Source organism: Sceloporus occidentalis, unplaced genomic scaffold (genome assembly GCF_023333645.1).
Source record: "Sceloporus occidentalis isolate IW3139 unplaced genomic scaffold, rSceOcc1.0.p SCAF_5, whole genome shotgun sequence".
Taxonomy (NCBI): Eukaryota; Metazoa; Chordata; class Lepidosauria; order Squamata; family Phrynosomatidae; genus Sceloporus; species Sceloporus occidentalis.
In genome coordinates, this window is record NW_028316985.1 from 32792059 (window position 1) to 32814313 (window position 22255).

The following is a 22255-nucleotide window of genomic DNA, read 5'->3' on the forward strand; positions in this document are numbered from 1 at the left end:
CTTATGCAGTTGTGTCACTAGGATTGGTGTCACCTGGTGTGGTAACTTATGGTATCACACACGCCCATTGACTCCTTCCCATACCACACCGCACAGAAAACTTAGTAATATTTTTGTACTAATGTTAACTGATAAATTGTAATTCCCATGTACCACTGAATGTAATTGCAAGAGTTGAGACATAAACAATTAACAAAATAAAAATTATATGTTTAAATTACATTATAATGCACACAGCCTAAATGTGTTTACATGCACATAGTTTCACATGATTAAAGTGAAAATTTGTTAAGATGTTATGTTTTGAAAGAAAATTTTAAAAGAATATTTTTTTAAAAAAATAAATTTAAAATTAAAATTTATTTTAAAAAAAATCCTGAGGATGCTCCTTTCTCCTCTCACAGAACCTCCTCCCGCTCACACCATCTCCAGCATTTTAAAAGAATTCAGGAAGAGGTGTCACCCCCTTATGGTGTCACCTGGTTTGCCTTGCAGTCCCCAAACCCCCTAGAGATCCCCCTGGAATTGTGGCTGTGCTGTAACACTGCATAGACCAAGCATATCACATCATCCTCAATGCAGTCTCCAAAGCCTTCAGCAAAGCCCCATGCTTTTGATCTGGGCTATCAAGAAGGCTCCAGGAGGAAGATTGCCATTTTAGATTGCCAGAAAACCAGAGTTTTCTAGTTCAGAACAGGATTCTGAACAGAAGGATTTTTCCCTTTCCAGGAATACAGTACAGAGCTTGGAATAAACATATTAAAAGTAACAGTTACCAGCTGGCAGCTACAAGTTGTTGTTGCTGTTTTGGCTAATGTGGGTACAGTGATAACATTTTAAAAGTAAAGCAACAAGCAGGCATGATATTACTTCATACGTACAATGAATAACATCTAATTTAAGCCCACATTTCATGTCATACTACCATCCAAATTCTGGCTGAAAAAGACTATTTGAGAACATGAGCATGATAAAAAGCAGACAAAGTTGTTAGGAAGGATCAAATTAGGGGAATTTAATTAGCTCAAATTTACGAGAGGCGTGTCCTAACAACGCACGCAGCAGATCGTGTCCCTATGTGTATACCAGAGGTCATCTAGTCCAACCCCAAGAAACAGAGACTCCAATGCCAATGAGTTGCAATTAAAATATAAACATTTATTAAAGCCACACAACAAAGGGGATCACACACGCACACATACATTCAATGCTAAAGCAAGGGAGGGGGAGAGTTTGAGGTAAAGGAGAAAGAATAGAGGCACCGTTGAAATATTTACCTTAGGAGTCTTCTCCAAGTGACGGGTGTGAGTGATGGGGGAATGATGAGACATGGCCACGGAAACGGGGAAAGCAAGCGGTGACCGCGGTGGCTAGGAGCTGAGTTCCGGCGGGAAAAGCTAACTTAGAGGTCCGAGAGAGACAGTGAGCATTGGCTTAGCTCAAGTGATTTCAGCGGAGCCCAAGGCTCGGGAAACTCAAGCCTGGAGCAGCAGCTCAGCAAGCAAGGTTTTGAGGTTTGGAACTTCAGCTCAACAAACTCAATGAGGGCAGAAATCTCGGTCCTATTTATACTGCGCAACGTATCCTCAGGCTATGGCTGCCTGGTGAGCAAAGGTCTTGATGGCTATCTTTTGTCTAAGCTGAAACTTACACAATGGATACACAAAGGAGAGGTCTGACAACTTTCAGGGGAAGGCAGGTATCTAAATGGCAGAGTTGTTAATACAATCACTCGCTCATTAGGAGAGAGGCTACTTCCTTGTCCTTTTCTCTTTGGGCTGCCTGCGAAACTTGTAGGGCAACACCCAGAACTGGTTTCTTCAAGGTTTAAATCTACCTTTTCCTATGACCAAGTCCAGCAAGACTGGCTGGCTACGTGGTCAGCTCACTTTTAGGGTAATGGAGGCTTGTGATGGGGTCAGTCAGGGGTCATGATTTTTGACCGCTTGGCACCCAAAATTTATATAAAACCAAACTCAGTAACAAAGTGATATGATGTCATCATGATGCAAATCTTCCTACCCTTACAATTGCCAGCTGATGTTCTAGAAAAGGAATGGAGGAATTTACAGTACATATGTCCAATCATGCATTTTATATAGTTAGATGTTACCAACAAAGAACAGAGGAGGCAAAAACATTGAGCTTTGGCAGCTGCTACTGATCTGACATGACATTTAGGCTCAGTCCTAGACTCTTTTTGACACTGCAGAAACTCCCACATGGTTTGTAATATGAATGTTGAAAAAACATTCTTCATAAGCAGTCCCAGTTTCCATTCACCAAACAGCATTGGGATTTTGTTCAGAAATCAGACAGTTTTAAAAAAATGATATGTCTATTCCTGATGTTAAAACATTCAAATACAACAAGGGGAATTAATGCAAGACAAATCCCTTCAGCTAAGAAGCTCTTAAGGTATTAAAAGAAGTTGTTATCAAATGGCATAATACTAAGGGTAATTTTTATAGAGAGCCTTCCACTCAAGGTACAAAAAGGCCATGAAATTGTGGAACAAGTCTCTCTGCATCTGCTAAGTCAGGAAAGCCTTTCTCTCCTCTCTTCTACACTTGAGAAGCATTAGGAGGAGGAGGATTACTATTTCTTTGTCTTCTTTATTATTGGTGTCATCGTGTTCCTGCTGCTACTACTACTCCTATTCCTACTGATGCTGTTCTACTACTATTATAGAATCATAGAATCATAGAATCATAGAATCGTAGAGTTGGAAGAGACCACTAGGGCCATCCAGTCCAACCCCCTGCCATGCAGGAAATCCAAATCAAAGCATCCCTGACAGATGGCCATCCAGCCTCTGTTTAAAGACCTCCAAGGAAGGGGACTCTATCACCCTCCGAGGGAGTGCATTCCACTGCCGAACAGCCCTTACTGTCAGGAAGTTCCTCCTAATGTTCAGGTGGAATCTCTTTTCCTGTAGCTTGCATCCATTGTTCCGGGTCCTGTTCTCTGGAGCAGCAGAAAACAAGCTTGCTCCCTCCTCAATATGACATCCTTTCAAATATTTAAACAGGGCTATCATATCACCTCTTAACCTTCTTTTCTCCAGGCTAAACATCCCCAGCTCCCTAAGTCGTTCCTCATAGGGCATGGTCTCCAGACCCTTCACCATTTTTGTCGCCCTCCTTTGGACACGCTCCAGTTTCTCAATGTCCTTTTTGAATTGTGGCGCCCAGAACTGGACACAATATTCTAGGTGGGGCCTGACCAAAGCAGAATACAGTGGCACTATTACTTCTCTTGATCTAGACACTATACTTCTATTGATGCAGCCTAAAATAGCATTGGCCTTTTTAGCTGCCGCATCACACTGTTCACTCATGTTCAACTTGTGGTCTACTTGGACTCCTAGATCCGTTTCACACGTAGTTTCATTCAGCCAGGTGTCACCCATCCTATATCTGTGCATTTTATTTTTCCGCCCTAAGTGCAATACCTTACATTTCTCTGTGTTGAATTTCATTTTGTTAGCTTTGGCCCAGCTTTCTAGTCTATTTAGGTCATTTTGAATCTTGATCCTGTCCTCTGGGGTATTAGCTATTCCTCCTAATTTGGTGTCATCTGCAAATTTGATAAGTATGCTCCCAATTCTGTCATCCAGGTCATTGATAAAGATGTTGAATAGCACTGGGCCCAGGACAGAGCCCTGTGGGACCCCACTGGTCACTTCTCTCCAGGATGAAAAGGAGCCATTGTTGAGCACCCTTTGGGTTCGGCCGGTCAACCAATTACAGATCCATTTAACAGTTCCTTTGTCTAGCCCACATTTTACAAGCTTGTTTGCAAGAATGTCATGGGAAATCTTGTCAAAGGCCTTACTGAAATCAAAATATACTATATCCACAGCATTCCCTTCATCTACCAAGCTGGTAATTTTGTCAAAGAAAGAGATTAGATTTGTCTGGCATGACTTGTTTCTCTGAAACCCATGTTGACTTTTTGTGATTATGGCATTGCCTTCTAGATGTTCACAAACTCTCTGTTTAATGATCTGCTCCAGAATCTTTCCTAGAACTGATGTCAGACTAACTGGACGATAATTGTTGGGATCCTCTTTTTTCCCCTTTTTGAAGATGGGGACAACGTTTGCCCTCCTCCAGTCTGCTGGGATCTCTCCTGTTCTCCAGGAGTTTTCAAATATGATTGCCAATGGCTCCGATATTACTTTTGCCAGTTCTTTTAATACCCTTGGATGGAGTTCATCTGGTCCTGGAGACTTAAATTCATTTAGATTAACAAGGTGTTCCTCTACTATCTCTTTACTTATTCTGTGCTGAAATTCCCCTATTCTGTCCTCTGCTCCATTATCCTCAGGTTGAGCACCCTTTGCCTTTTCTGAGAAGACTGAGGCAAAGAAGGTGTTGAGTAATTCTGCCTTTTCTCTATCTCCTGTTAGCATTTTGCCATCTTCTCCACGCAGTGGCCCTACCGTTTCCTTCTTCTTCCTCTTGCTGCGGACATATCCAAAAAAGCCCTTTTTATTGTTCTTAACCTCTTTGGCAAGCCTGAGTTCATTCTGCGCTTTAGCTTTTCTGACTTTACCCCTACACATGCCTGCTATTTCTTTGAATTCCTTTTTCGTGATTTCCCCCTTTTTCCATTTCTTATACATGTTCCGTTTCAAACTTAACTCGGTTGAAAGTTCCTTAGTCATCCATCCTGGTTTCTTGAGACACCTCCCGTTTTTCTTTCTCACTGGAACTGTTTGAAATTGTGCCTTCAGTATCTCCCTTTTGAGAAAGTCCCATCCGTCCTGAACTCCTTTATCTTTTAGTATTTCTGACCATGGAATCGCCCTCAATACTTCTCTAAGTTTACTGAAATCCGCTCTCCTAAAGTCTAGGATGCGTGTCTGACTCTGCCTGGCTTCTCCTCTCCATTGTATAACAAACTCCAGGAGAACATGGTCGCTTCCACCTAAGGATCCCACCACTTGCACCCCATTAACCAAGTCATCCTTGTTGGTTAGGATCAGATCTAAAATAGCTGACCCCCTTGTTGCCTCTTCCACCTTTTGGACCATGAAATTGTCTTCCAGGCAAGTGAGGAATTTGCTAGACCTTGAGGATTTTGCTGAGTTTGACTTCCAGCAAATATCAGGATAGTTGAAGTCGCCCATCACTACTACATCTCTCTTTTCTGACTGTGTGGTCATCTGTTCTAGAAAGATATCATCCAATTCCTCGGTCTGACTTGGGGGTCTGTAGTAGACTCCCACCGTAACACCCTTGTTGTTTCCCTCCCCTTTGATTCTTATCCAGATGCTCTCCACCTGGCTTCCATGATTGATGTCCAGGATCTCTTCACTGGTGTAAATATCTCTGACATATAGTGCTATTCCTCCTCCTTTCCTGTTTGGCCTATTTCTCTTAATAAGGTTATACCCATCTATTTCCACATTCCAATCATGAGACTCATCCCACCAGGTTTCAGTGATGCCTATTATATCATATTTGCTTTGTTGTACTAGGAGTTCGAGTTCATCTTGCTTATTTCCCATGCTCTGTGCATTAGTGTAGAGACATCGCCGACCATGGTTCCCTTTTACTTGCTGCCTGTGCAAGTTTTTTTGCCTCCCACTGCTGGGTCCTTGCACTGTTTGCCTTGTTCCCTCTATGTCAGTTTGACTATTTTCGCCATCCCTTTCGCCTTCCTTAATATTGTCTCCCTTCCCCTCGGAACTCAGTTTAAAGCTCTCCTGATCAAGTTCTTGAGACTGTTGGCAAAAACATTTCTTCCAACTGGCGTGAGATGCAACCCGTCTGTTGCAAGAAGTCCCTACTATACTACTGCTGCTAATAATGTAGCATTTTCAGTATGCAAAGCACAAAAAAAAGTAGTGGCCTTACTATAGCCATTAAGAGAGTGCAGGAAGCCAAGTTTTGTTGCCCAACAGAGAGGATCATGCCAATGGATTTAGACTGGAAAAGAAGAAAGCTTAGGAAGCTAAGAGGTTACCACTTTGTGTACTTTGTGAACAATCTTAAGCAATGGGATAGAAACAGCTTTGGGCACATTGGTGGATGACCTGCACAGGGAACTGGGCAAGGGGCATGTTTCCTTATTGGTTTTTGCTGGATCTTTCTGTGGCTTTCACTTGCTTTCAGCACCATTGGTCATGGCACTCTTCTGAGCTTCCTCTTTGGGATAGGGCTTGGGGGCATTGTTCTGGAGTGGTTCCAGACCTCCTTGGAGGAGTGAACTATGAAGATAGTGGTAAGGAATTCCTGTTTGACCTCATGGTTATTAGTTTATGGGGTCCCTCTGGGCTTGGGGTTGTCTCCTTTGCATTCAACAGCTGCTAAAAGAGGTTATCTGGAGTTTTGGGGTTGGACACTCAACTCTATCTCTTCTTTCCATCTAATTCCAAGGAAGCTGTCTTGGTGTTAAACTGGTGTCTGCTTCCAGTAATTTATTTTTTATGGAATGCTGAGGGCAAACAAATTGAAACTTAATCCAGATAAGACAGAGGTGCTTCTGGTCAACTGTAAGGCAGATCAGGGAAGAAGGATTCAGTCTGTGTTGAATGGAGTCATACTTCCCCACAAATCTCAGATTCACAGCTTGGCAGAATGCTGGTCAGAACTGAGCTTGAATGCCCAGGTTTGGAAGTGGCCAGGAGTGTTTGACAGTTAAAACTTATGTATCTGCTGAACCTGTTCCTTAAGATCTCCAATCTAACTGTGGTAACACATGCCTTGATTGTGGCCCATCTGGATTGCTGTAACACATTCCATTTGGAGCTGCCTTTGGAAACTATTTGGAAACTTCAGCAGATCCAAAATCCTTTAAAGCCCTACATGGCTTGGGTCCAGACTACCTGAAACAACATATCTCCCCATATGGGACTGCCCAAGCATTGAGATCTACAGAGGAGATTCCTCCCCCCTCTCCCAGCTATCTGTATTCCACCTGCACATTAACCTGAGAGATGTGGAACTGGCCAATTCTAAGATCTGTAAGGGGAAATATTTTCTCTGTCCCATCACCATCCAGTGTACACCTGGTGAGGACACAAGAGAGAGCTTTCTCAATGGCTGCTATCAAGTTCTGGAACTGTCTTTCTCAGGAGGACTGGTAGGTCCTTTCTGTTGTCTTTCTGGCAGCAGGTAAAGATCTTTTTATTTGGAAAGGCATTTGTTTTTTAAAATATTGCAGCAGATGGGTGGGTGTGTTGTGTTTCTATTTTATTTGTTTTAAATGTCCTTTAAAAATGTTTTTATTTTGTATTTTTAACTTGTTCTTTTAAAAAAATATAAATCTGTGTTGTGTTTTAACTGTTATATTAACAGTTCAAGGTTGTTGTTGTTGTTGTTGTTTAAAAGGCTGTACTGTGTTTTAAATGGTTGCAAGCCACCACTGAGTCCCATACTGGGAGAAAGGTGGGATATAAATTGAATAAGTAAAGAAAGAAAGAAAGAAAGAAAGAAAGAAAGAAAGAAAGTGTGCAAATAAGCAAGCAAGGAGGGAAGGGACCTGAAAATTGGTGAATTGACTGACATTCTGAATCTACTGATGTGGTGGCTCAAATGGTTAAGACAATGACTCTGTTGATTGCAAGATTGGCAGGTAGAAGCCCGGGTGCCACATGATGGGGTGAGCATAGCTGGGTGTTATGTGGTCAGTAAATGTTGTCCATAGACTCCTCTTTAAGACTAATAATGACCACTCCCTCTAATTCCTGATTTTTCACTATCCAACCTTTCACATCTTTCTTTCTGTTAATCTTGCATGGTTCTTAAAATTGCATTTCTTTGTGTGTATATTCACATGTACCTTTGCACATTTCTAAATAAAGCTCTCTTATTCATTAAAACCAGGGTGTTTGTGCAGTCAGTTCTGGTATATATAGGTAGAAAGATCTTTGAAGTTACCCTCCTCTCACAGGCCTCCTTTTGAACTAATAATTTCCCCATAATACCAAAGAGACACTGATGCTGTTGGTTGGGACCCCAAATCCCCTCCCTTTTTAGAATAGCAACATCAGCCAGCACAATCCACTGCAATCACTCTAGGATTTAAGTAGGTGACCACCCATGACAGAACATAACTTTTGTTACTTAGATATGTAAATATGTCCTTCTGCTCTTGGCAGTTTTGATTGGCAATGTTATAATATACAAATTACTGAGGGCTGAATACTGCCACGCAGAATGTCTCAGAAACAGAAAAGGTGTAAAAAAGAGGAGATAATGATTAATGGCAGCTTATTAGCACAGAGAGATTTGGGATAGCATATAATTTTGTTCTTATTTAGCATTTCCATCAATGACCAGACATTGAGTGAGGAGGGAGAAAGATTTAATATCAAAATTCATTTACTGTCAAATGCAAACAGGGAAATATATCTGATATATGAAGAGCTAATGAAGCTAGTTGTATGGACAGACACATTGTATTGAAATATTATTCCTGGAAAAAGAGGATGGTGGACAAAATTTTAGAGGAAGACAATGCAGAAATGTTATCATCTGGAATCCACAAAAGTTGGTTTAGCTTAATAAATATCCAAGATTTGTGGCTGTCCTTTCCAATTCATTGGTTCATTTACAATGCACAGAGTGGTTGAGAAGCATATCTCACATTTCTGCAGGGCATGAAGAAGGTAAAAAAACCCAAATGGACTTTTTCCCCTCCTGCTCATAAGGGACTCCTGCTATTTCTTACCTGTTCGAATACTGCAGTAGAAGTGAGGTATGTGGTTTTTGGTGGTGCGCTTGCCTGAGGGCTATATATTCTTCCATTGGTGAGCTGATGGATGGATCTGTAAATTATTCTATATCAATTTTATATTAGCTTGATTTGTAAAGCATGCTGAAAACCCTAGTTTGACACAGGAGCTACCAGGCACCACTAAGTTTAAGTGGGTAGCACAAATATACCATAGAAAGGAATAAAAAAGCTCTGCAAAATAGACTCAAGATTTCAACCAGTGTATCTGGGAAGCACTTAAGGAATGCTGTGGAAAAAGGAAGTCAGAACTTCAAAATCAGATAATGCTGAAAGAGACTTGGTGATGGCAGTGATAGCTATTAGAGTATTGTGCTAGGATTTATTTTTCTAAAGAAAACTGTTATGTTTGAGGTTTTGTTATCTATTATTATTATTATTATTATTATTATTGTTTATTTCTATAGCTCTGCAAATGTATCTTTCTCTCTTTTTAATTTCCAACCTGATGGAATAAGTATCATCCATCTAATTTTGGAACACTCTTCCTGCATTTTTTTAAAAAAAATAATCCATAGTTCTAACACACCAGCTACTCATAGTGATCCAGGACTAAGTCAGAATACTGTGCACATTTTCTAACAGATGGATAATCAGATCTGAAAAAAACTGATCACTTTGGGGAGACCGGACAGTATTGGATCTAGACCACCACCCTCTTCCAACATGTGACCAGCATCCGCAAAAGCCGACAGTGCTGCCCATCTCCCTGTATACAGTGCACCCTTTTTCTACATGGGGGATCCGTTCCAGACCCCCCACGTAAAAAAAACCCATGTATGCTCGAGCCCCATTGAAAGTAATGGGGCTCGTGCATGGTGGTGTGGTGTGGCAGTGCACACGCGCCATGGGCACACACCCCATAAAGCTTAATGGGGTGTGCTGCCGCTTGCACCCTGTGCATTCCTGCAGGTTCCCTCGCAGCTTTCAGTGTATGCTGAAAGCCGTGTATAGTGCACCCCCATGGTGCGGGCGCACTGTATTTGATCCTTGTATGTAAACATCTAAGAATGCTGACACAATCTCAGGACAAGAAGCTCTGAGCAATAATTTTAAAATAATTTTGTACACAGAGCTATCAAAAAACAAAAATGTTACCATCTCAGCTAACCATGTGGACAATTTTGGATTTTGGGGCATTTGGGATTTTGTAATTCCAGACTCAACCTAGACTATTATATTGAACACATATAATTTTACATGTTTTAACATTTACTTTTAAAAGAAAACTTTAAAAATCAGACCTTTCCTAGTGTTGTTTCTTTACAGAAGATTCGTAATATATCAGAAGTTAATTCTTTATAGATGGGAGTCATCATATCCTTTTTTTCTTTTTTGATTTTGTCAGCAGCTATTTCATCTTCAGATACTCCGTACATAGATACAACATACCTATTCTGTCCCATATAACTCCATCTCGTCCTTCTCTCTTTCTTCCTTAATAACAGGTGATCTAGCTTTCTAATCACTATCAGTGGAACATGACATTGTTATGCAGTGGCAACATTTTGGAAAAACATTATGGCAACTATTCTAAGCTGTGTGTGTATGGTGAGATGAAGCTGTGCCTGTCATCTAGCCTGTTGTGCTGCAGGCAAATGGAGAAATACTTGCATAAAGAGTCAATTAATACATTCACATACAAGTGTATAAAAAGCATAAACATCAGCATAACCTAGAGTTAAAGCTAGTATAGTGTCACAGGATTTCCACCTGTGGAAGCCCCACTGACCGTTCTATATTAGAACTACAAAGTGTAGGTATGTGGCCAGTACTTACCTAGAAGAACCAAGGATTTGGGGTCAACTCGGTATTCAGTCTGATAGGAGATATGACCTGTTTTATTGAAACTGGTGAGTAACTCTCTATAAAGTATGGCCTTCACTTTCTCTGCAGTCATCTTCTCATGTTGGTTTGTTGGGAGTCGAAGGGCAAACCAGAAGAAGCAGGTGAGAGATCCCTCCCTAGCAAGGAGATAATAAACAAATTTAGTATTTCTCCTTCATTTTCCTTTATGTCTTATGCTGCTACAACTTGAACTAGTTAAAATATTTCAAACTATAAGGCACAATAACTAAAAGTCATAAAAGAGGACAAATATGAAGGCTTAATCTATGAATACTTTGCAGCTTCCCAGCCTGATGGAGTGAACAAATTTCAGATTTGCAGGGCTGGCTTTGCTTCCCCCTCCCCTGTTTTTTGTTTGTTTGTTTGTTTGTTTGTTTTATTTTCTTTTGTTTTTTGGCTAGAATAGCAAAATCCCTCAATGAGACACTCAGGCCTGTTACAGACAGGCCAAAATAAAGCTGCTTCGAGTCACTTTGGAGGTATGGTATTTCAATGATGCATGCATCCTAAGAGTCCAAACGCCGCACCAAAGCCACACTCTGGTCCTAAGGATTGGAGTGCAGCTTTGGTGTGGCTTTTGGACTCTTAGGACTCATGCATCATTGAAATACCATACCTCCAAAGTGACTCGAAGCAGCTTTATTTTGGCCTGTCTGTAACAGGCCTCAGTTGTAAAAAAAAAAAAAAAAAGTGGCTCAGATGGTATGGAACCAGAAACAACTGGTTGCTTTGGGTGCAGCCAATTACATCCTTCATTGTATGAACTACATATTGGGATAACTTGTATATAAAAAGTAGAAATCTACAATTGAGATAATATGGATTGGTCATTTTATTCAAAACTTTAAAAGTAACCAGCAGAGTTGCATAAAGATTGGGTGATGGGCAAGTGAGTATCTTTTCTATTTTACAAGTAAGGAACAATAAAACCAACAGATTAGTGATAGTGAAAAGCTAAGCATACCAAAGAGATTTTTAAAAAAATCAAATTTATTCAGAATCATCAAAATGTTAGGAATGAGAAAACCATGAAGATCTACTTTCAATCACAGAGAGATCTGCCAGTAAATCCCAGTCTGAGTTTTACCCATCTTTGGTCTAAGGCAGCTTTCCTAAGGCAGAATCTCTTGTATACCAGATGTGTTGAGTCAAGTCCAACCAGTTGAACCACCATCCAACCAACATAACCATGTTGTATCTGTGATCTGATACAATTTGGAGGGGCAGCTGATCTAGGAAGGTAACTTTCAAAGAGCTACATAATGATTCACTCACCCAAATGCATAAACAGCACTGGAATTGTAGTAAGGAGCCAGATCAGTGGCATGAATAACATCTTTTAACTGTAAAGAAAAGATTTCCAAATAACAAGCAGAGGTTATTATCACAAAACAAACTCTCTCCACCAATATAATTTTCCTCTCATTCAGTACACAAAGATTAGTACAGTCAGCCCTTCTTATACACAGATTTTTTTATACATGGATTCAACCATCCATGGTTTGAAAATGTTTTTAAAAAGGTATAAATTTCAAATATCAAACCTTGATTTTCCATTTTTTATAAGGGACACCATTTTGTTATGTCATTATATTTAATGGGACTTGAGCATCCATGGATTTTGTTATACATGGAGGATCTTGGAACCGAACCAAAGTGTATAACAAGGGTCCACTGTAATCAAATACAGATGAAGACTAATCCTCATCCTTTTTGCTGCTGCTTTAGAGTTTCACAGTCTGATACAGAGAAATTTACCACTGAAATTTCTCAGCAAGTTTTGGGTAGGAAAGTTCAGTAATGGGTCAGGGTGTGCGTGGCATTATCTACTGAATTTCTGTAGGTCATGTTTGTAAATCACAGTACTGGTGTATGTTAACCATGGTTTGTTAGTTAAGCCACAAATAGCATAACAGACAAATAAACAAACCATGCTATTTTTCATTTATTTCTCTCCTGCCTTTTTTGGCAGAAGGGAAGTGTTGTCAGCTGGGAAACAAGCCAGGGAAAAGCCAAGGTTGCAGGTTCAAACATCACAATAAATTATGGTTTAAGAAAGCCAAAGTTCATAAGGCAACAACAAACTGGATTCACATCAGAGCTTGAAAGTGACAAGGTATAAGAACCTGGGTTACCACCAATGACCTTTTGGGGTAATGGGGTACAGCAAAGCCACATTTCAAAAGTAAAGTAATGATCACAGTTATTTCATAGGTGTAATAAATGACAATTATAGTTATTTTGAAACATTAATTTTATGGGGTATCTTAATAGGCAAGTTTTATGGTTTTATGCCATTCTCTCATTCTTTGTGGAGGGAGTTTCCCCATTTAAAAAGGAACCAAAAGTAACAGAAAACTGAGACACAGTGTAACAAGCTACTTCTTTTCATCACTGCAATGTTCTACATTTTAAACACTGTAACAAGTAGTGTAGCAAATTACTTTTGAAAATCACAACAACAACCTGAACCCAAAGGGTGCTCTACAATGGCTCTTTTTCATCCTGGAGAGAAGTGACCAGTGGGGTCCCACAGGGTTCTATCCTGGGCCCAGTGTTATTCAACAACTTTATCAATGACTTGGATGACAGAATTGGGGGCATACTTATCAAATTTGCAGATGACACCAAATTAGGAGGAATAGCTAATACTCCAGGGGACAGGATCAAGATTCAAAATGACCTGAATAGACAAGAAAGCTGGGCCAAACCTAACAAAATGAAATTCCACATGGGGAAATGTAAGGTACTGCACTTAGGGTGGAAAAATGAAATGCACAGTTATAGGATGGGCAATACCTGGCTGAATGAAACTATGTGTGAAAGGGATCTAGGAGTCCAAGTAAACCACAAGTTGAACATGAGTCAACAATAAAAGTATAGTGTCTAGATAAAGAGAAGTAATAGTGCCACTGTATTCTGCTTTGGTCAGGCCCCACCTGGAATATTGTGTCTAGGTCTGGGCTCCACAATTTAAAAAGGACACTGAGAAACTGGAGTGTGTCCAAAGGAGGGCAACTAAAATGCCGAAGGGTCTGGAAACCATGCCCTGTGGAAGCTGGGGATGTTTAGCCTTGAGAAGAGAAGGTTAAGAGGTGATATGATATTCCTGTTTAAATACTTAAAGGGATGCTATATTGAGGAGGGAGCAAGCTTGTTTTCTGCTGCTCCAGAGACTAGGACCCGGAGCAATGGATGCAAGCTCCAGGAAAAAAGATTCCACCTCAACATTAGGAGGAACTTCCTGACAGTGAGGGCTGTTCGACAGTGGAACACACTCCCTCAGAGTGTAGTGGAGTCTCCTTCCTTGGAGGTCTTTAAGCAGAGGCTGGATGGCCATCTGTTGGGGATGCTTGGATTGAGAGTTCCTGCATGGCAGGGGGTTGGACTGGATAGCCTTTGTGGTCTCTTCCAACTCTATGATTCTATGAACAACCACAACAGCAACAGCAATAATATTCATTTATATCCCACCTTTTTGCCATGGTTGGGACACAAGATGGCTTACAAATTATTATGATTACAATATAATTAAAGGCATACCAAAAGTCAACATTAAAATGGAATTACACTATTAACCATATTAAAACAATTTAAAACCTACACTTTAAAAAGATTGAAAAAACAGACAAACACTATAATATAAAGCAAAACAATTTCTAGTTTAGATTCTTGTTTACAGCTGGTTAACAAACGATGGCTTGTTAGCAGAACTAGTTTTGCACAACCCAACAAGCCTAATTGAAACTAGCTACTGCACCATGGGCTTTCATGAAATAAAAACATGGTCTATCATACATGCATATCACATGAATATCCCAGGTTTTAGGGCCTGGTCCCTCTTTTCCAGTCCTCAAGGCAAAGGAGAAGAATATCAGGGCAAAAGCATCACCCTGAAAATTCTCTTTCTCTCTTTTCCACCTCCCCCCCCCCCCCCGCCAATGCACTACATGAAGACTACTTTGAAGCTTCGACTGTAATCTCTATTCTGTTCAAAACAGAGCCTGAAAAACTTTCTCTGGTTGTACTACAAGTCTTATGTGCCCTTACGTGCAAAGCTTGGAAAGCTTGGAACTTCCCACCTGTTCAAAGCAGAGCTTGGAAAACTTAATTTTCAACCAGAAGAATATCCCCCCCCCCCCCCAGACTTGGAATTTATTATCTGAATTACATGCTCTGAGCAACTCTGGTTAATCCTTAACATACCATGCTAAACAACATTGTCAGGGCCTGTCTGGTGTGACATTAACAGGAAGCATCTCAGATTTTGGCCCTCAGATTGCAGGATGTGGGATGCTCCAGGCTCAGTGTATTCTGACAAGCACTGGAGCAGCTGGCAACCCTAATATCATACCCACTAAGCTGTCTAATGCCACCTGCTGCTCATAAAGCTTTGGCTTACCATATTATGTGCCTTTGTTGTCTCTGTCCAGAAGGCTCTAGATTCCATCCGCCCATGGTCCAGGGAATATTGACGATTGAGAATCTTTAGACTGCCAGAGTAGAAATGTAGGGGATTCAACTCCAGAAGATGACGTGGTCTATAGTCTGACACAAGAAGGGAGCTTGTTTAGTTCTATACAGTGGAATAGTAAAGGAATTACTAAATTTAGATCAGAGTTCATTTACAATTGACTGTGTGTTTGGGTGTGGGGGTTGCCTCTGAGCAGCGAGACAGAGTGAGGCCCTTACCATCACCTGAGCCTCCTCAATATCCTGAAAGATCAGATGGTGATGGAAACTTTGTGCCTATTTGTACTTCTTTCTCTTAGGCACTAAACTATACCTCTGTTTTGCTCACAAACATCAAGCAGTTGTAAACCTGTGGACAAAATATATATATTTTTTTACTATTCAAAGATATCTGTATTGATATGGAAGTGGATCTTGTAGCACCTCTGAGATTAGTTGAGAGAAAGAAGATGGTAGCATGAGTTTTCATACATTAAGTCTACTTCTGATCTGATGTAATAGACTTAAATCTAATCTACACTGCAGAATTAATGCAGTTTGACACCACTGTAACTGTCATGGCTCTTTCCTATGGAATCCTGGGATTTGTAGCTCTCTGACAGAGAAGGCTAAATATCTCAAAAACTGCCATGATGGTTAAAGTGGTGTCAAACTGCACTATTTATGCAGTGGAGATTAGACCTTAATCTACAAATGTTTATGCTGCCAACTCTTTCTATACATTTTATTAACTATTAATGAGGAAGGTGTATTTTATTTTTTTGAATTTACACTGCCTCATGGTGTTAGACACCTGATAAACAATGAATAAGTCAAGAAATCTAGAAAAAGGTGAAGGGGAAAAAATCAACACATCCCTAGTCTCAAAAGTATTTACTTGATTGATCTATAAGGTTTGAAGAATGAGATGACATTATATCAGCATTTCAGTTCAGACTGTAAATTAGGGGTATAAATCTTCATAAATGTCATACTCACAGAGTGGAATTAATAACTTTACCACTTTCATCCTTGCTGTGAGCAAGTAATATAAAAATGTCCAGATTTCAAACACTATCACAGTTCAGAACTTATTATTTGCAAAATGCAGAAAACAAATTGTGCAGAAATTCTGTTTTCTATGTAGAAAGCAGGTTTCCTGTACAGCAATTATTTTCTACACAGAAAATACTGTTTTCGGTGCACATAAATAAATACATAAAGACTGTGAAAATTCTCTCTGGTCTGTGGTTCTGCTTGTCAGAGTTCATTAACAATCAAGTAATTTGTTTTTTGTTCTTCTTTTTTTTTAAAAAAAATCTCAATTCTTTCACTGTTCTTTCTATTCCTACTGCAAATGGAGAGTGGCATTTGCACACACACACCCCCCCCCCCCAAATAAATTCCCTGTAAGAAGAACAACAACGAGAAAGAATGAGTAGATTTTCTACTTGCAAAGAGTTAGAACTTACTTTTTGTTTCGTTTTTTAAACATACCCTCCCACATCTCTAGTTGATGTGAGGTTTGGGAGACAATAGTTGTCTGAATTGTGAATCAAAGTGTGTAAATGTAACTAGTGATCCTCTACTGAAATGTGAAGCATAACATTCCATTCTTCCAACACAAGATGTTATCATCTTATGCCCTTATCATTGTGTTGCTCATGTAGATAAGGCTCCACTTCTTAACATAATTTGTACGTAGATTTCTCATCCAACTGGGGGCAGGTGTCATGTGTCCCACTTTTGAAAGGACAGTCCTCTGTTTGGAGAGCTGTCACAGAACACTTCCTTATTTGAAAGCATCCACCTCTGTATCAAACACTGTCCTGGTCAACTTCAGCTGAATGAGGAAGAACCATCAGAAAGGAGAACAATAACCTTGATGTTGCTCATTAGACATAAGCACTGGACAGCAGTTAGAGGAGACATAAAAGTCTCCAGTCTTTATCATCAAAGTGAGATGTATCATATAAACAGTTGTTAGTCCCAAGTTCCAATTAAAGTAGATCCATTGAATCAATAGGAACTTGATAAATCAAGACTTATGGACATTCTTATGTTTCATTGGGACTACCTATTAGATTTAAGGTCTATTTCTGTTGACATTATACAGTGAGCACTTGGTATCTGCTGGGGTTTGGTTCCAGCACCCCTCATGGATACCAAAATCCACGAAAGCTCAAGTCCCATATCAGTATATGTTTTATGCACATAGGATGACACTAATGTCATCCATTGCATTGGTGTCTTCTTATTTGGTGATGTATTTCCTCTTCCCCCCTCTCTTTTATTTTGGGCAATTTGCAAATGGCCACCATAGCATCAGTTTCTTCCTCAAACCATTTTCACATTAGACAGCAACTGAAAACCATTCAGTTGCTGCTCCATGTTGAGATCACAGTATAAAAGAGAACTGTTAACAGTTTTGCAAGGCTCTGAGGCAGGCTTGACTACAAATATAAAAAGTATATGGACATTTTTTTTGTCCTTAATGGGAAATAGTGTCTCAACATATTGAGATGCCTTGTTGGAAAAAAGTGAGCAACAGCTGTGAGATTTTTCATATGTGCACATCATGAAAAATGACACACAGAGTAGTGGTTTTTTTTTTTTAATATGGGTGTATATGCAGACAAATTGCATTTTAAAAGATCATTTTTTCACACAAAAAATACATATAAAAATCCCCAAATTTAAATGGAGCACTCTACAAATGTACCCACACAACCACACAATCATACATGTCCTCATGAAATCTAATTCAGTGGCTAAAAAACTTTTGAAATTATTTGGGCTTGCAAATAAAGTTTGCAATGAATGAAATCAGCAAAACTTTATACCTTCAGCATTTGGTATATGTGCAGTGAACTCATTCTCTTACTGTATTGCATCATTTAATACCAATTAACAAATACATAAGAACAACAAAAGAAGGCCTTTATTACCTAAGAAGTACCAAGTTATGGCACTAGCTCCACCCAACAACATCAAGACTACCCAAAGCGGGAGGCAGCGATAGCAGTTTCGAAGTTGGTTCTTTGGTTTCTCGTGAGGCAATTCCATTGCATCCTTCTCCTGTCCCTCGCCCTCCATCATGGGTATCTTACCAAATAGTAAAGCAAGATTCAGACATATTATCAATAGCCAAGGATTTAGGCTAGGGGAAGGGGAACTTCCAGTCTGTGAACCTACTCCTAAAATGTTCCAGTGAATCTGTGGAAACCTCTAGACAAGCCCTACACCCTCCTGCAAACCCTTTTCTGGAAACTAGACCCAACAGGAATCCCAGTTATTTGACTACAAGGAGTGAGAATGAAATTGGCCAAACTCTGGCCTATTGGCTGTCTGCCAATACTAGTCGAGAGTGTCTTGATCCCAGATTCTCTGAATGGGGAAGAGGAAAGAAAAGTAACACTGAGTGTATTTTTGACCAACATTTGCAAATCCTAGTTGAACACCAATTGGGACAGGGCTAGGCCAGTGCCTGTAAGCTCTGTCTAACTGCACTTCATACCTCCCCCCATTTCTTCACTTGGGGAAAAGCCCAATCTACTGTTTAGGCCAAGGATGTGATGTGTCTGGCCACACTCCTGACATCATCTGGACTATGGAGGAGATCTGTTCACTCCATCAAATTAAGGTTTCTTACCCTTGTTCTGTAGTCTTGTAGCCAATATGTCTGAGTGAGAAGGTTCACATACTCAGAGCGTGGATAAGTTAATTTTGGGACATTATCCTAAGAAATTTTTCTGCCTGATGTGAAGACAAGATTGCATCCCTTCCCATCCTGCATACAAAATCAATGAGGCTGATGGCTGAATCAGGACACCACCAGTGACAAGATGCCATACACTGAATCCAAAGGCAACAGCCCAGTAAAGGTCAGGTTGTGTAGCTCATAGTTCTGTTCTCCAACATTTCACTGCCCCCATGGTAGAGGGCTGACTAAAACACTAGAAGCCAAACTAATGCTACAGTTCTATGCATATTTATGAGGGAGTCAGTGGCGTTGAACACAGTCAAATATACTGTAAACATACATTTGCAAAATTCATACAATTCTTTTGGACAGTTTGATATCCGTTGTATATAACATTTCAACTGCATCTTCCAGTAGAACCAAAAATTAACATTTTACAGCATATGATTAAATGTTGATTTGGCCATGTGGAGCTGTATTCAGAGAAAAATAACAGGGAAATTGCCTTATGTTGGAATTTCTTTAACTGAAATTATTATGTAAATCCACTGTAGATCAAAACACAAATGACAGGGTACATCTGGCAAGGCCTCTGCAGGCTTAGCCTTGGCCTGAAAGAATTCAATGATAGAATGGGAAAGGAAGCTAACGCAGATCAGCAAATTTCTGCCCTCCCCTCTCATATTCTCGTTTCTTTTGACTATTCAGCCATGCTAACCAGAAATATCCCATACCCCACCTCCATTTTGTGGCTTTTCCTAGTGCAAAGTTAAGTTCTCTGTGTTACACATGGCAATCAGAGGGTGAAAATAAACAAGAGAAGAGAAATCTATTTATACCAAGAAATATGAAACAAAGCAATAAACACACTGTTGAAAAATCATTGCACCCTTTAAACATCCACCAACTACCTTTCCCTTGCTTTCCAGTCTTATAGCTATTCACAACAGAGTGCAGAGTCATTTGTTTGACCTCGCCAGTTAATAACTAATGTTTCTTCATGGAAGGAAACACAGCTTACATATAATGCTATGCTCAGAAGAAAAAGTTTGGGGTTTTGTTCAAGGCTTACCATTAGCCACCCTTACCATTAAACAGAATGATGGAGTTGTCTCAGGTAGCAGATGCTGGGGGTCAGTTATGGCAATTTTCTGTTTTTTCTCCTTGAACACCTACCCCTATTCCCTTCTTTTGAATACAGATCTCTGTGTTCCACACAACCTTTTCTGCACCCGAAAACTATTGTTTGCTTTAAGGTGAAATAGAGGATCCTATCCCAATTTTAGTATCAAAATATGTTTCAAGTGTCAGTCCGCTTGGCTTCTGTACAGGGGAAGGAGGGGACCGCCATCTTATCTTTTACCTCAGGCCAAAAAAAAAAATGTTTTTGGGCTAGCCTTGGCTTTACTCTATATCCATCCAAACACCAGTAACAGAAAATAGTTCTCAAATCTTCAAAGTGCCAATACATTGTGTTGTCCCGCAATGCGCACAGACCTACCTTTTGAAGGCTTCTGTTGCTCTGGTGGCCTGGAGTGCTCTCATCCAAAATCTGACACACACGTCCATATGTAAATACTGAGAGAGATGTAATATTTACTTAAGCCCAAGGTCTTCCCTGCTACCCATCATCCAATGGTCTGTTCTCTTTCCTTTTTGTCCTTTGCCCTGTCTGGAGAACTGTGCTTATCCCAGGGGGAAAATCCTGTCATTTGATGCCTAGCAAAGAATTCTGTGTCACTGGGCAGCTATGAAAGATGGATGGTGGCTTGCCCAGTACAAATACATGCCTTTACCTATTTGGTCCCTCTCACTTTGAGGAAGTATTGTAGCAAATGTCTGTCTCAAATATGAAAGCCACTGTAGCCTATGGAAAAGAGGGCCAACACTTAGGGCAGTCTTTAGAGCAACCTGCTGGATAGGTAATGCAGTGAAGAAAAACCAAGATAATACACTGCTTGCTTTAACCTTTCTTCTCTGTCTCTGGTTTCCCCCTCCAGAGTGATGTTGACTAGTTGCCCAGCAACTTTTCCCTGCCTTAGTTACACCTGTTGGTTTCAAGGGGATAATATCAAAATGAGACTGAATGGGGAAAAGAAGATAAATATAATCCAGAGCTGGGAACATGTGCATCTTCATATTAAGGCTGCCCCTTCCTTCCTTCCTTCCTTCCTTCCTTCCTTCCTTCCTTCCTTCCTTCCTTCCTTCCTTCAGCCATGTAACAAACTGAGCACTTGATTCCTCAGTGATAATTTAAAGCAGGTTACAACCCTCTTCCCATTTTGGCAGATTTCTGAACTCCTGTTTTATCTGGAATAAAGTGTAAGAGCCACCACCAGTGTAGCTTCTGGGAGTTGTAGTCATCCAAACGTAATATTCACAAGCCAGCCCTGGGGCATTTAGCTCCTTCCCTGCTCTTACTGAGGTGGAGAGAGGAGTGGACTTCTACCTCAAAGTCATCCATCACCAGGACCAATCTCTAGCTCCTTCTGTTTCATCTATTTGGAGGAAAGAGCCCAGAATTTTTACACTACCCAGAAATTAGAAGAGATTTCTCTCTTTCCAGTACATTTACTAACTGATCTCTCCTGATAGTGTTAATTTTGTGGGCATTTTAAATATAGAGTGCTTGGGCACCCAATCATGCAGTGGTGGCTGGTGAATCCATTCTGGGTTTTAGTCTGAAATGTGTCATGTAGTGGTTTGAGTGTTAAGACTATGGCTTTGGAGACCAAGGTTCAAATCCTGGCTCTGCCATGGAAACCTACTGGGTGGCCCTGGGCAAGTCATACTCTCAGCCTCAGAGGATGGCAATGGCAAACTGCCTCTAAAAAAAACTGCCAAGAAAATCCCATGATATGTTTGCCTTAGGGTGCCCATAAGTCAGAAATGACTTGAAGGCACACAACAACAACAATAAAGGAAGTAATCAATGCACTGAGTCTATTTTGAGGATAAGATTCAGCACCTTGGATAGCTTTGTTAAAGTTTAGCATAAAACCTGGAGAGGATTCACCAGCCCATTGATTGATGTGGGATCCATCTGCTGTAATCTCAAAAGTAAGGGATAAAACCACAGTGTAATGTCTCTCACAGTGCCACAATCTCTGGTGCCATTTTAATTACCACCACTATAATCATTTTGTGATTTCATGCACATTGTATGAAGAAAACACCCAAACGCCTGATGTGGTGGATGCCTGGGCCATCTGCTGAGGATCTACTTCAGCCCACAGACTGCTCAGCTTGCAAAGTTCAGTGAACAAAATGAAATAGAAATACTGGCAATATCTTGACTGAAAGAGAGTTTGCCAAAACCTTCTAGCAATGCTATTCTGAGGTTTTTGCAACAGTTCTCAACAAAACAAGATGCAACAACCCCATGTCAGCATCAGTTGCCTTCTATTCCACTCCCCTGATGTGGAGTTGTGCTCTAGTGAAGCCATAGGATACAATGTGGTTCCACTTAAGAACTGTGAAAGAGCAGAGAATGTGGAAGGTGAT

General features: G+C 40.3%; 1 protein-coding gene across 1 annotated transcript in view; it reads right to left on the reverse strand.

The window, feature by feature from the left end:
* Nucleotides 1-18153, reverse strand: part of TMPRSS6 (transmembrane serine protease 6) — a 51357-nt gene extending 33204 nt beyond the window's left edge. Inside the window, exons 1-4 of the mRNA XM_089526754.1 lie at nt 17997-18153; nt 14999-15144; nt 11872-11939; nt 10528-10712 (exon numbers count right to left, since the gene is read on the reverse strand). Coding sequence (XP_089382880.1) covers nt 10528-10712; nt 11872-11939; nt 14999-15144; nt 17997-18147 — 550 coding nt within the window. The 5' untranslated portion in view covers nt 18148-18153. The remainder of the gene's footprint in view (nt 1-10527; nt 10713-11871; nt 11940-14998; nt 15145-17996) is intronic.
* Nucleotides 18154-22255: the final 4102 nt, after the last annotated feature.